The 14,406-nt window shown below is 51.8% G+C and overlaps 1 protein-coding gene across 2 annotated transcripts in view; it reads right to left on the bottom strand.

Annotated features, from left to right (window-relative positions):
- The window catches only part of Cdh5 (cadherin 5), a 33,871-nt gene extending 20,032 nt beyond the window's left edge, over positions 1–13,839 (bottom strand). The window contains exons 1-3 of one of the 2 annotated variants that reach the window (XM_063247447.1): positions 13,683–13,754; positions 8,212–8,327; positions 3,930–4,152 (exon numbers count right to left, since the gene is read on the bottom strand). In XM_063247447.1, the coding sequence (XP_063103517.1) occupies positions 3,930–4,133 (204 nt within the window). In that variant the 5' untranslated portion in view covers positions 4,134–4,152; positions 8,212–8,327; positions 13,683–13,754. Of the gene's footprint in view, positions 1–3,929; positions 4,153–8,211; positions 8,328–13,682 lie in introns of both variants that reach the window. The other variant, XM_063247446.1, reaches the window with a different exon arrangement.
- Between the last annotated feature and the right edge of the window lie 567 nt (positions 13,840–14,406).

Here is a 14,406-nt window from a genome sequence, read left to right as displayed (position 1 = left end):
GAGCCTGGGAGAAATAGAGAGAAGTGGATTTTTAAGGAAGTTCATGGGCCTGGGGAAGGATTGGCAAACTATGGCCATTTGAGTTGACAAACATCATCACCAGCACAGTTTTGTAGAAGGCTTCTCAGGCTTACTGATCTCTTAAGTGAGAACATTTAACTGGGTCAGACTGGGTTTTGTATCCTTGGAACACGGTAGCCTATTTGTTAGTGATTGCTAGTTCACTGATCAAGGTTTAGGAGCAAATGAACCACAGGGTTCATTATCATCTCTGCCACCACCGCTGTCATCACCTTCATCAGCACCATCATCAATACTTTATTATCACCACCAGCATCATCATTAGCATGATCATCATCACTGCCACCACTACCATCACCATCATGACTACCACAATTATCTCCACGATCACCATTATCACTACCTTCTCCTTCATATTACCATCAGTACTACTGTCACTGCCAACATCACTACCACCATTATCTCCATCCTCTTCATCACCATCATGGCCATCATGGCTACCATCATTTGCCTCCCCTTCACCACCACAGCCACCACCTCTACCACTTCTACCACCTTCATCACCATCATCTTCACTTCTCCTTTACCGCCACCATCATCTTTGTGGCCATCACCACTACTGCCACCATCACTAATAGCATCATCACCTTCATGATCACCATTGTCACCTTCTCCATCATCACCATCAGTACTGTTGTACTAACATTACTGCTGTAACCACCATCACCATCATTACCACCATCCCTATTCCTTCCGTTACTGCCCCTTCATCACCATGGTCACCACCATCACTACCACCATAACCTCCACGATCACCACCGTTGCCGCCTTTTCCATCACCAGCACTGTGATCACCATCATAACATTCAACGGCATCACCATCTACCCTTTTATCATGATCATCACAGTTTACATTATCACTACGATCCCTACAATCACCACCTTAACCTGCTTCGCCATTATCACCACTGCCAAAGTCACCATAACCATTTCTGTCACCACTACCATTACCTCGCTCACCTTCCTACCACTATCATCACTGTAACTATTACTACTACCATCACGATTATCACTACTATCCTCATACTATTTCCACCACCAGCATATCACCACTAGCACTACTGCCATTAACTTTCTCACCTTCCCCTTCACTAGCACCACTGTGATCACTATTACCACTACCGGCACCATCACTACTTCCCTATGTTAGTCAGCTTTTTGTTCCTGAGATAATTAATTTAAAAAGGAGACAAGATTTATTATGGCTCATGGTTTCAGAGGTTCTGATCCATGGTTGATTGGCCGTTTTGCTTTGGCCTTATGGCAAGGTAGTAGACTGTAGTGAAAAGTGTGATGATGGAGGTCTGTTTACTTCATGGTAGCCAAGAAGCAAAGAGAGAGGAGGACCCAATGCCATAACTTCCTTCCACTTTCTAAGGATTACGCTGTTCAACAGCATCACAGGCTGGCAGCAAAGCCTTTAGAGCATGGCCTTTGGGGGATCATTTAAAATCTAAACCACAGCATTTTGCCCCAGGCCCCCCAAGAGCTAATGTCCATCTCACAATGCAAAATACACATAGTCCACCTCCAAGAGTTCCCAAAGCCTTGAAAGTTACAATATTGCTCAAAAGCTCAGGTCCAAAGACTCCCATGAGATTTAAGGCAAACTCTTACCTGTGAGTCCTTGTGAAAATCACGAAGCAAGTTATATGCTTCCAAGACACAATGGCACCAGGTAAAATTTCCATTCCAGCAGGGAAGAGTTGGGTTAGAGAGGATTTGACCAAAGTGAGACCAAAACCCACCAAGGCAAACATTAAATACTGTAGCTCCACATCCAGTACCTGGAGTACATTGAGGTAAAAAGGAGTTGGGCAGCTGTACCTCCATAGCCCTGGGCTTGTTCTGGTCTGTCTACAGCATCCCTGAGCAGGCAGTCTGCATTCATGACATCTCTAATTTCCTTGGGTCTCCATTACAGCTTTGTTTCATTTTTACAGCTTTACACATCACTTGGTCAGGGGCTGCTTACAGAATCTTTGACTCTGCGATGTATGAGTGGGCATCCTAGGCTTTCCTTTGAAATCTTGGTGGAAGCCTCCATGATCCTATCGCACAACTTTTGCACTCTTATGCCTGCAAAACCAGCATGAGGTGAATGATGCCACTGCTCAAGAAGTAGCTGGGCCAGCTTAGAATAAGGCTGCGGCAACTTTGAGTGTCTGGATCACTGACTATAGGAAAATGAATTCTAGAAAAAGGTTCCTAGGCAGGCCTATATGAACAGGGTGCTCTGGAGCTTGGTTTGGAATGGATAGGGTCTTGCAAATTCTCAAGATGCCCTCAAAGTATTTTTCGAATTGTTTCAGTGCAAACTACTTGGCTACCTTTTAATTGCATAAATCTCTTAGAAATCAGACCCTCTTTGGCTACAACTTTATATTAGTTCCTTTTCTAGTCAAAATGCAAGCCTTTTAAAATCTTTTCACTCTGCTTTTGTGCCTAATTTTCATTGTCAATCTGACTAAAAGCAGTCAATAGTACCCAGACCAGTGCTTGAATGCTGTGCTACCTTGAAATTTCCTCTGCCAGAGAGACCAGTCTGCCATCTTTAAAATTACAAAGATTTAAGGCATGTGCAAAATGCAGACAAGTTCTTTGCCAGCATATAATTCAAATGATCTCAGTCCAACTTCCAATATAGTCCTCGTTCCTATCTGAAACCTCAGGTATGTCTTCACTGTTTACATTCATATCAGCATTCTGGTCTTCTGACCTCCCGTCAGAATTGCCTAATAAGACCTTGTCAGAATTCTAACACTTTTTAACCTGCTCTGCCAAACTTTTCCAAATTCCTCCTCCATACCAATTCCCAAGTTTCCTGAACCATACTATTAAAGTATAGTCACAGCAATGACTCCACTTCTTGGTACCTATTTTCTGTGTTAGTTTTCCACTGCTATGACAAAATACTAGGGGTAATTACTTACAATGAGAAAAGACTTGCCTTGGCCTATAGTTTCAGACATTTTAGCACATGGTTGCATGACCTTATGGCTTTGGTTCATGGCAAGGCAGAAATATCATTGCAGAATGTGCATTGCTCACCTCACAGCAGTCAAGAAGAAAAGACAGACAAGAAAGGGCAGGGCCCCCATAACTCCTTCAAGGCCATGCCCCCATGACCTTCCACTACGCCCATCCTCTAAAGGTTCCACCACTCTCATAGTGCCACAGGCTGTCAATAAAGCACATAACTTTTGAAGACATTTAATTAAGATCCAAAGCATAACACTCCCTCAATTTCCTCTCACTATTATTGCCACTGGTACCATGACCACCACCACCATCACCATCGTTTCCTTCCTTAACCTTTCTTCACTGTCACCACCACCAATGCCACCAGCACCACAGTTAGTGTTACCACCCTCTACCACTAACATTATCACTGTCATTACCACCACCCGGACCATTGCTACTACCGCTGTTACTCTCATCACCACCACCATTACTACTGCTACCATCACCATTACCACCATGACCATCACCACCGCCGTCACCATTATCTGCACCACTATCAACCCCACAGCTCCTACCAGCACCATCTTCATTATCGTCACCACCTCCACCACCACCACAACCATAATTTCTCCTACCTTCCCCTTCATGATCACCACCACCATTATTTCCAGTATTATTTTCTCCTTTTCTTTCCCTACTGCTGCTACAGATAACACCACAATAACCACGTCTACCACCTTCATCATCTGTGCCTCTGTGGCTATTGCCCTCTCAACTCCACTTCTGTTCCTGCAACCATCCAAGATCCCATCACCATCTTTACTACCGATACCATCGTGATGGGCCAGCTGCTGATGACTTCTGCCCGGGGGTCTGAACCTTACCTTGCCCACATAGTAGGGCAGTGAGGCATTTTTCTCTTCATCAACGTACATCTGGTTCCAGATCCAGTCTCTCTTCTGGCGCCTGTGGGTGCACTGCAGGTTGGGGGTGTCCCATTGAGTAGGGTCACAGTCTGCCATGGCTGTGGCCACCAGCAGGCCAAGGTAGGTGCCCAAAGTAGTGGCCAGCATTGTGAGCCTCTGCATCTTCCTGAGAAGGTTGAATCTGGAGGAAGAGGAGACAGAATCAGGGCATGTTTGCCACTGGCCTAGAATGTGAACAGCTCCTCTGGAGAACTGAACTCCTTTTCCTGTTTACTGTTTTCCCCATCATCAGCAGAACCAGACCTTGTTGCTGGCATGGATGAACTCCTGGTCTGGGAGGGGAAGGCAGACCCAGAAGCAAACTCATCCTTCTGTGCATATGGGCTACATTCATGAGATTACCCGGACTACGAGGAGAGCCAAGATTTGAATAAAGTCCGCCTGGCCCAAAGTTCAGGTTCTTTCTTACTGCTTTCTCCCATCCCACCATCTGCTATGGGGTGGGACTTAAAGGCTCCTCAGAACAAATAGGTCCCCTTGGCCAGCCTGAAAGTCCCAACAGCAGCTTTACATTGATGCTGTTTTCAGAAAGTCCCTGGGAAAACCCAAATGTCTTACCCCAGAGTGAGTATATTGGTGGACTCGGAGGAGGTGGGCATCTTAGGAGCTCTCACAAAAGCAGAGATGGGTGGGAGTGGGGAGTTTGGGAAGCTAGATTCACAGGTCAGGCTTCATAATTTGCAGGCCCAGTGCAAAATGAAAATGTGGGTCCTTTATTGTTAAGCATTTTGAGTCAGAGAGAAAAGAACATTATACCAAGCATGGAGTCCTTTGAAAGCCAAGTTCTGTTCTGTTGTATAGGTTGCATAATTTTGAAGGTGTCCTGTATGTCAGGAATGAGGGCCACCCAGAAACTAAAGCCTGTCTGCATCCTGAATTTTGGAAACAGATTTTTCCCTTGGGACTCCATGGTGGGTAGAAGCCATGCCTTTGGCCGTCACCATTCTTTTTCAGGCTTGAGTCCCATCTTTCCACACATCCTGGGTCCCCGTGTCACTGACCTGCAGCTCCTGGGATAGTACAGAGGAAGAAAGTGGGTGGCCGTAGGACCCGGCTTGCACGTCTGGCGAGAGACATGGACCTGAAGGACGCTGGGTTGGGTGGCTTCCTCCTCAGCTGTCCCTTGCCCCACCCAAGGGAGAGGCTGAGCTCTGAATTGCAAAAGGTTTTGAAACTCTAGTGACTTTTCCTCTGGGCCACTGGCGCCAGACTGGCCTTGCCGAGGGTCTCTGGGTCAGCTGACCTTAACCTCCAAGGCTCCAGTCCGCTGGCTCTGCCTCTGCCTGAGGGGGAAGTGGCTCCCATAGTCCCAGAGGGTCAGTGGAGCACAAGAAGTTCAGTCCCCTTGGCTGTCAGTGAAAGACCCCAGGCCCTGGAGGTCAGAAGCTCCAGGCAGGAGGAAGGCAGTGAACACAGAACTGGGGAGGACAGGAGGCTGGGCCACCCCAGCAGAAAGCTGGTCTCCACTCAGGGAGGCTCAGACAGGCATAGTACTGCCCTGACCCCATGGTCATTTCCTTCTCTGCCTAGAGAAGAATCTCAAAATCATGGTGCTTTCTACTGGCTGCAAATGAGAAGTGAGTTGGAAATGGAAGAGCAAAGCAGAAATGAAATCAGGAAACAGGGTAAAGGGTTTTCAGGCATCAGGGTGGGACGGGGTGAGCCCTGAGCTGCTGGGTGTGGAGCACCTGCTGTGTGCCGGGGCTGGAGCGCCTGCTGTATTCTGGCTCCACATGGCAGCAGGTTTGCAACATAAACTGGTCAAGCATGCACATGGTGTGGGGAAGAGCAGAAAAGCAAGGAATGACATTGAGGACACAATTCTGAGTGAGGGAGCAACTGACTGAGATCATAAAGCCAGGGAAGGCCCCTCAGAGAGATGTTTTTATTGTATTATTTTTTCATAGGGCTAGGGATGGTACCAGGGCCTTATGGACTAGACAAGCACTGTACCACTGAGCTACATCCCCAGCCCCATTCAGAGATATTCGAATCAGTATCTGAGTTCAGTTATAGGAATAACAGGAAGGAAGAGCATTTCAGCCAGAAGCACCAGCAGGTCTAAAGGCCCTGTGGCAGCAAGATGATCACTGTGGCTGAGGAATCCAAAGAAGTCCCCTTGGTGAGATAGAAATGAGCAACAGGAGCTAGGCACAAGAAGTTGTTGGCAGGTCTGTGTGACAGGCTAAAAGAGGGTCCCCTCAGGGATGGACATCCCTGAGGAGGATGTCTCTCCTTAATCCCTGGAACTCGAGATGTTCTCTTACATAATGAAAGCGACTTTGGGTGGATGAGATGGGAAGATGATTCTGGACAATGTGAGTGGATGCCAGTGTAATCACAACCGTCCATGGAGAGTGGAGAGAGAGTCAGATTCAGGATGAAGATATGGTGACAAGGGGCTGCGGAATGTGAAACCATCAGCCATGGAATGCAGGTGGTGGCCTCTTGGAATTGGAAGAAGTAAGGACAGGGACTCTCCCTAGGCCTCCAGAGGGGATGCAGCCCTGATCTGAGCTGGCTTGAGGCTCCTTTCAGACTTCTAGACTTCCGCACTGTAAGAGAAGCGATACCTGCACGGAGATCTAAGGCCCCAGATAGTGGCAGGCTGTCACCTCAGCTGTAGGACATGGGTGCACTTGGGCTATGCTGTGCTGTCCCATTCTTTAGCTCCCCATCATTTGCTGGGAAGAAAACGATGCAAGTTCTAGTCTTCTAGCCAGGACACACCCCCCCTCCCTGCTCTGTTCCAGGTCACAGGGATGCCTGGGCCCCCTGGCCCTGGCCTTGACCTTGACTTCTGGCTATGTTTGGTGAAGAGGGGACCTCAGTGGGCACTTAGAGAAAAGAAGAGAGAAGTGTGTGTGTGTGTGGTTCTTTCCTGCTCCTCCCTGCTCTGACCCTTATTGCTTACAGTGGCTGCGTTGCTCCCTGGTACCAGCTCCTGATGGGCAGGCCCCCCACGCCTTGGTCTGTCACTAGGTTCTAGAAATATCCTTGTCCTTCTCCCTTTACACCTGGGGCACTGACAATTGCCCTAGATCACTTGTCTTAGGTGCCTCTATGTCCTGCTCCCCCAAACCCCCCAGCTTAGTCCCCTGCAGCACCCCTTTCCAAGTTACTCCATTGGTCCCCTGGTATCCTGCCTCTGTATGTGGCCGGTTTGATGGGTGAGGATATCCTCAGCCCTGACAACAACCATGAGCCAAAAGAACAAATAACAACACTGGACTTCAGTGAAGCAGAGTCCTCTGGTCACAGGCTATAACCACATGATGGGGGGGGGCATTACCCCCTCAGTGAGCTTTGGTTGGTGCCATATACAAAGTACCCTATGAAGATGTGGGAAAGCTCTTTGGGTTCTATTCCAAGCCAGCCGAAGTCCTGCCCTGAGGGCTGGAAACGGCCCCAGGATCACACCTGTCACCTTCAGACTGAACCCTCAGCGGGGAGGGTCCTAATTCACACAGGTGATTCACATCAGTCTGTCCCTCAGTCAGGGGACAGGAGGGATAGCATGATTATCTCTCTAGGTGGCCATTTCCAGGGAGGACAGGAGCCCTGGAGATGGGCTCTTTGGCATCTGGGGTCACAGAATCCAGTCTCTGTCCCTTCTCCTTCTCAGAGGAGGCTTGAGCATCCCGAGTCAGCCTTCCTTCCTTGGAGGAGGATGCTGACTTGCTGGAGCTCCTCTCCTGAGGCACCGTGTCTCATTCCAGCCCCTGGGAGTGACTGTCAGCTGTTGCATTTTGCAGGGTGAGGAAATGCCAGCTCAGAGAGGCAGAGCACACACAACAGCAAGAAGTGGAGCCAGGATTTGAGCTTTCATTCAAAATGTGCTTATTGCCACCCTCTCTATCTGTGGTGCCCCTCACATGCAAGAATAATCAGCTGTTCTCACCGCCTGGCTTTCAGAGGTACCGTCTCATTTAATACCCACACCAAGCCCAGCATCCTGTGATTGTGGCGATGATCATTTCCATTTCACAGATGAGGAAACTGAGGCTCAGAGACAGCTAAATGAGAGTCTCTCAAGTGTCCATTCTTCATCCCTGGAATCTGGGATGTTTCCTTACATGGCCAAAATCTAGGTGGTAGTTTTAGACCTGCACCTACATCTAACTGTTGCTACACCCTGGGAACCTGGGAGGGACCGTTCCATCTGAAAAGCCACACTTACTTGCCTCCTTTGCCTTTTGTGCTGGAAATTTAGTCACCAAAGTTGGCTGTGAGGAGATCCTTCCTCCTCTTCTTGCCTGGAGAGGAAGTCAGGCCCCAAGCTGGCGGCAGCCACAGCTGGAAACCGAATTTCCCCAGGCTCAGGTTTAGGCACTTGGCCAGAACCACAGCTGGGGTCAGATTTATCTCAGCCCTTTTGCTTTCAACAAGCAGAGGCATCACCTTTGGAGAGGCTCAGGACACTGGTAGGTGGATTCCGACATCACCACCAATGTCCAGAGAGACTGAGGGAGGGGAATGTACTTTTGGGGCTGAGCAGCTCCAAACAGGTGGCCTAGGGACTCATGTGGGCACTAAGAGGAGTGGAGTGAGGGTCCTGGGGCAAGAGGGTGTGGGTGGTGGACATGCAGGGGCTGTCACCCAGAATCTGTGACTATGCCTTTGTCTCTGGGACCTGTTTTTACCTCTCCAAAGCCTTCATTAGAACCTTAAGGTTACATAGTCACTTGACAAACATTTATAGAGGTTATTTTGTTGTTGTTGTTTACACAGAATCCTACCATATAGTTCAGGTTTGTATCGAACTCACTATGTAGCTCAGGCTGGCTTTGAACTCATATGATTCTCCTGCCTCAGCTTCCTGAGTCAGCACAGTATTATGCGCATGTGCCACCACACCATGCTGGATCATTTTTTATGTGCTAGGCAGTGACCCACTATGAGGAGCAAACCCAGGCTCTCTAGCCCCATGAGAGTCAAGCTCACAGTGTCACAGGCAGAGGCCCTTGCCTCCCTTTCTCTTTGTGGCCCCTCTGTCTCTTGGGTCAGCCTTGAAGGGGCTGTGAGGTGGGCTCAGCCCTGGAGCCTCCAGGTTCTACCTCGGAAGGAGGTTAGGAACAGTACAGGAGGAGGTACCCGGCTGTGGGGAGGGCCTGGAGCTAGGACCCTCAGCACCTGCTGGCTCTGTAGTTCGTAAGTGCTACGAAGGCTGGGCCCCTCACTGGGAGCCCCTCACTGAAGCAATGGCCAATGCCCTGGGCCATCCTCTCCCTGTTTCACTGGAGCCCCACAAGCTTTGGTTCTGGGCTTTGGGGGGTTGGTGAGGCTGGAGACTCAGGGGGAGGTGGAAGGGGATGCTCTAGGACAGAGATGACTGCATCCCTAGGCCATAGAGACCTCTATGCTCTCAGAGATGCCTACAGGAGTGTGCAGCCCTAAGTCCACAGGCTCCTGAGTCCACAGAGGCCCTGCACAGGGCTGGCCTCTCAGTCCCCTCGGGGTCTCCCAGCACGAGGCCTTCAGCTGAGAGGAGATCTGGCAGCTGAGCCCAGCTCCGGGGAGGGTGGAAAGAATTCGCAGGCCCAGCCCAGCCTCCTGTGGCCGGTGGCGCCCAGCCCAGAGGCCCTAGGTCAGGGATGAGGGGCAGGGCGGTGGGAGGAGGCGGCTTAGAACATAGGCTGCGTGCCTGTGGGGAGGCGAGTGGTGGGGGTGCGGGATCACCCACTCTGCGGGTGGCCCTGGGCAACTTTCCCTGCTGCCCACCTACCCCACGCTGCAAGTCTCAGTGTAGGATGGGGGTGGGACCAAATAATCCCCAGATTCTTCCAAGGACCCCCAAATTGTCCGCATGAGCTCCAGCTTCTACACGGAGGACAGATGAGGCTGACTGAGGATGAGGGGTGAGGCGTGCGTCCTGGGGGGATGAGTGAGTCCAAGCAACCAGGAGCTGGCCCCTGGGGACTTTCTCTAGCTTTGTGGCTCGGTTCAGGCCTGGACCTGCTCCTGGAGGCCCCAGATAGCGCCCCTCCGTGCAGCGTTTGTCGGCTGCCTACTCCTCACAGGATGAAGTCTAACCCTGCGCTTACCTTCAAGGCCCAGCACCGAGTGTCCCTTCCGGCTGTCCTCTCCTCTACCTCTCTGGCTATGAGAACTAGAAGTTTCTGGGTTGCACAAAGCTCTTCCTCTTACTAGTAGGCTTTTTATCATAGGCTGTTTCCTGGAGAGCCCTTCCTCGCTGTGTTCTCTGGGTAAATGCTGTACTTCATCTCAGGCCCCAGGCCACCTCCTTCATGCTGTCCTCCAGCTGTAATCGGGTCCTGCACAGCCTCTGACCTCTGGCCTGAGCATCTGTGCCCAGACAGGTTCAGGTCTCCATTCCCACCCCAGGCACAAAGGTGTCAGCATCCCCACTGCTACCTGTCAGCACAGCTCAGTCTCCAGTTCTGGGCTTGTTACTGACTCCCTTCCCACTTACAGGATTCAAAAACCAATCCAAGGATTGTGGACTGCACCTATGGTGGTCGGAGCAGGCGCAGTTATGGGTGTAACTCGAAGCTGCAGTTTGTCCCCAGGTAGCTCCTGCAAGGGTCATCCCACCGTTAGGGTTTTGAGGGGGCAGTGAGCAACCTTAGGGGTCCCTGAGGTGTGCACAGAGCCCTGAGCAGGGGGCCTTGTATGGCAGAGGTTGCAAAACGGAATTCGAAGAGCACCGTTCCCTCTCCCGAAGCGGACGCTTCGTCAATCAGCGTTCATTCCCACTGAACCTGAACTCGTCCCTGAGTAATCTGAGGGAGAGACCGATGGACCAGCGCTCACTCATCACCTGAAACAAATTGGTGCTGGGTCTCTGGGCACCAGGCCATCCAGTCTACCTTGCTGACTCTTACGTGACAATTCTAAGCTGTAGGCAGGGAACACCCTCCCGGCCCTTCCCTGCCTCTCTGGGCTGCGTGGCTTTGACTGGGACTTGGGGTGGGCAGTGGAGGCAACAGGAGGCTACATGCCCCTGCCTGTTTGAACCTGCCCAGCTGCTCGTGAGCTGTGTGGCCTTGGGCCCATTCCTTGCTCCTTCTGGGCCTCAGCGGCCTCATCTGTGATAGAAGCCATAGCTGCTTCCCTGCACAGGAGGAGTAAATGACATCACAGGTGCTAAGCCCAGCACTCAGTGAGTGCTTGGTAAGTGTGGGCGTGCCTGCCCCCCATCTACCTGCCCATCCATCCTGCCACTGGTGACTCACACCTGATCTTATTTCCAGGCTTTGCCCCTGGCACACTGCCTGGGTCCCTCTGCTCTGCTCCTGAAGGAAATCTCACTGGCTGTGTCTCCCTGCCATGGTCTGACATCCAGAACCTCCTTGAATAAATTTAGAGAGGGGAGACTGAGGTTAAGATTGCAGAGGAGCCGCCCGAGGCTCTTCTTCCCCCAGGAAGTCCTCTGTGATTTCTCCACCTAGCACTGGATCTCAGGCAGGATGGACTTTTTTGGCATCTCCCAAGCCAGAAGCAAGCTCCAGCGTGCAGGACCTGTCTTCTAGAACATTCTCTCCCCAGGATCTTTGGGGAACGCTCCTGGATGAACCTTATTCCTACTTTTGTGGCCTGAGTTGCCCAATGTCCCTTCCACTGAACTTTTCAGTGGAATATGGCAAAGGCCACAGGGCCAGAAGGGGCTGACCTCACTCCTGCCCATCTTACACTAGCTGCGTGACCACGGACTGATTGCTTTGCCTCTCTGGGCTTCAGGGACCCATCTGTCACATGAGAACTTTGTAGTAGCTTCAGGGCACCCAAGATGGGGGTGTGGAGAGGTAGCAGAGGTGACAAGCACGGGTACCCCAGGGCCAGAAGCCCAAGTGTTTCCTGGGACAGTGGCCGCAGTGTCCATTTCATGCTCCTGAGGCAGCAGTGGAGCTGTGAGTCACACAACTTCAGGAGAAAATAAGTGTGGACCCTTCTGGTTTCCTGCCCCATGTCCGGCTCTTGTTTCACTGCACAATGGCCCTGGCTGAGACGGCAGGGTGGGCAGCTTAACCCCTTCATGGTCATAGGCTCCTCCCTGAGCTCTCAGCACAAAAGCTGTAGTTAGTACGGCTGTCCGGGGTTCAGCTGTTCCTGGACCCCTCCAGGATCACCCAGTGTCTTCCAGTACAGGACTTGTGAATGGCTGGACTCAGGCTGGACAGGGACAAGTCCTGTGTCTCCCCTGCCTGTGGACAAGCTGGGCTCGCAGGTCACTGGCCCTCCACCACTCGGCCTCTACTTCTTGTCTACAAACACACTGACTGCACCAGTCTCCCCAAGACCTCCACCCTGCCCCTCTCCCTGCCATGTCTTTCCTCTCCTTCAGAGTCCCTTCTGCCCACCATACACATCCACAGGGTGAGGGGTGAGCCTGGCACCCAGTATGGAGCAAGAGCACAGAGGCGTCTGCTGATCAGAAATGGCTAATGAGCACCCTCTTACTTGGCCTGTCACTGGCAAGGGTGGGGTGAATGGGGGGCTTGTGACCGTGGCTCAGGGGTCAAATCATTATGACATGCATAGCCATTTCTGCTCTGGGGGAACTGGTAAATTCATCACTGATTCCTCAAAGATCCCGTTAGTTGCCAATCCCAGTGCCAAGGGGCGGGGGGATCATATTTAACCGACCAAGGAAAACATTACTTTCCCATTTTACAGATGGCCGCACGGAAAAATCAGAGGAGCTAGAAAGAGCCTGGGCTCTGGAGGACAAGATCCTAGTTCATATCTCAGCCCCCAGCTCTTCTATGAATCTCATCTGCTCTCACCAGGACATGAAGGAAGGGTCTATCTACCTCCCAGGAGTATGGGAGGGGGGCATCACTAAGGACCCCCATTGTTCAAGAGCCTGGTAGATATTTTTACTTCCTGTTCTTGCAGCCCGTCATCTCTTTCCCTATTGTTCAGGCAAGCAAATTGAGATCCAGAGACTTCTCCAGGGGCCCACACAAGCAAGTGTAGAGCTGAGATCTGTGCCCAGGTGACTGGACCCAAACCCTCATCTTTGCAGTGTTCTAGTGGACTTCCCTGAACTTCGAGGGGTCCCAAGGCTCCTGGGTCCCAGGCTTTGGGGAGCTGGGTGTTTCCCAGCAGCAGATTCCATAGCATGAAGCTGCCCCCTATGGAGATTGGAGTAGGGAAGGAGAGGATTTTATGTAAAGGGCTCTAAATGTCTAGAGCCAAGCTGCAGGTGGCCTATCCTGAAAATAGGGGACACCAAGAGAGGGACGGAGGCTCAGATCTCCCTTTTCAGGGCTCCTCCCCAAATCCCAGCATAACCCCTTGAGGGTGAAGGGAGGTGATGTCAGGCCTTGGCAAACCCTCTCCCACAGGGGAAGGGATGCTAAGGAGAAGCCAGCACCCAGGAGCCAGTCCTGTGCCCCAGTATGGTGGGTGACGGTGAGCAGATCCCTGCCCTCTCGGAGCCTGGCACCGATAGAAGCCAGTGGGCCTTGGGGTCACATGGGGTTGGATTGGAAACCATGCTCACCCCATTACCCTGCTCTGACAGAGGCGTTTGTGCCTGCGGGGCCACCCAATGGCTGTACCTTTTCCAGCCCAGCTCTGACCCCTGAGGAGCCACAGTTGGTCCAGGAGCCCTTGATACTCACTCTAGAGATGGGGAAGCTGACAATGGGTCGGGTGGAGAGGTGGGTGGGAGCCCTCACTCACCGTGCCTGTGGGCTGGGAGGCTCTCCGTCCGTCTCTGTCTGTCCAGGGCCAAGAGCAGAGTGGATCTCAGCCGGCTGCCTCTGGAGCGAGCCACACCCAGCGCGAGGGAGGCCGGCTTCCTCCCTCCAGGTTTTCCAGCTGGACAGGGCCCACTTCCTCCCCCAGGATGGTTTCCTGTTATTGTTGCTTTGTGAGGGCTGGGCTGCCACAGATAGGCAGACCCCACGGTGGGCGGCCACCTCGCCCGCCTGGCCCTCTTGGGATGTTCCCCTCAGGGCCTGGGCTGGGAGCCTAGCACCTGCCAGTGGTCTAATTGTGGGGGGCCTGAGCCTGCATTGGGGCATTTAACCCCTCTTGGGCCTCCCCAAACAGGTGTCATGACCCCCATTTTTTTTTTCTTTTGTCTTTTTGAGATGGTTTCACTATGAAGTTCAGGCTGACCTTGAACTCATTTTATAGCCCAGGCTGACTTCGGACTTACAGTGTTCCCTCTGCCTTAGTCTCCCAAGTACTGGGATTACAGGCTTGTGCTGACACACTGGGCAACATGATCCCCATTTACAGCTAGGAAGCTGTGGCCCAACGGGGCCAACTGGACTGCAGTAGTCAGAGATCTAGCTGGGTTTTCTATGGTGACCCCAAAGCACGTATGTGGCGGGCAGGAGTCTTGGGTGAGGGCGGTGGGGGATGGGAGAAGACAGCAGTTCTTGGCACTGGGAATAAT

The sequence above is a fragment of the Cavia porcellus genome, unplaced genomic scaffold (assembly GCF_034190915.1).
Source record: "Cavia porcellus strain 051 isolate PalLab524CR breed Dunkin Hartley unplaced genomic scaffold, mCavPor4.1 scaffold_4, whole genome shotgun sequence".
Lineage (NCBI taxonomy): Eukaryota > Metazoa > Chordata > Mammalia > Rodentia > Caviidae > Cavia > Cavia porcellus.
The sequence above is the reverse complement of the archived record's forward strand: the minus strand, read 5'-3'. Positions and strand labels throughout refer to the sequence as shown.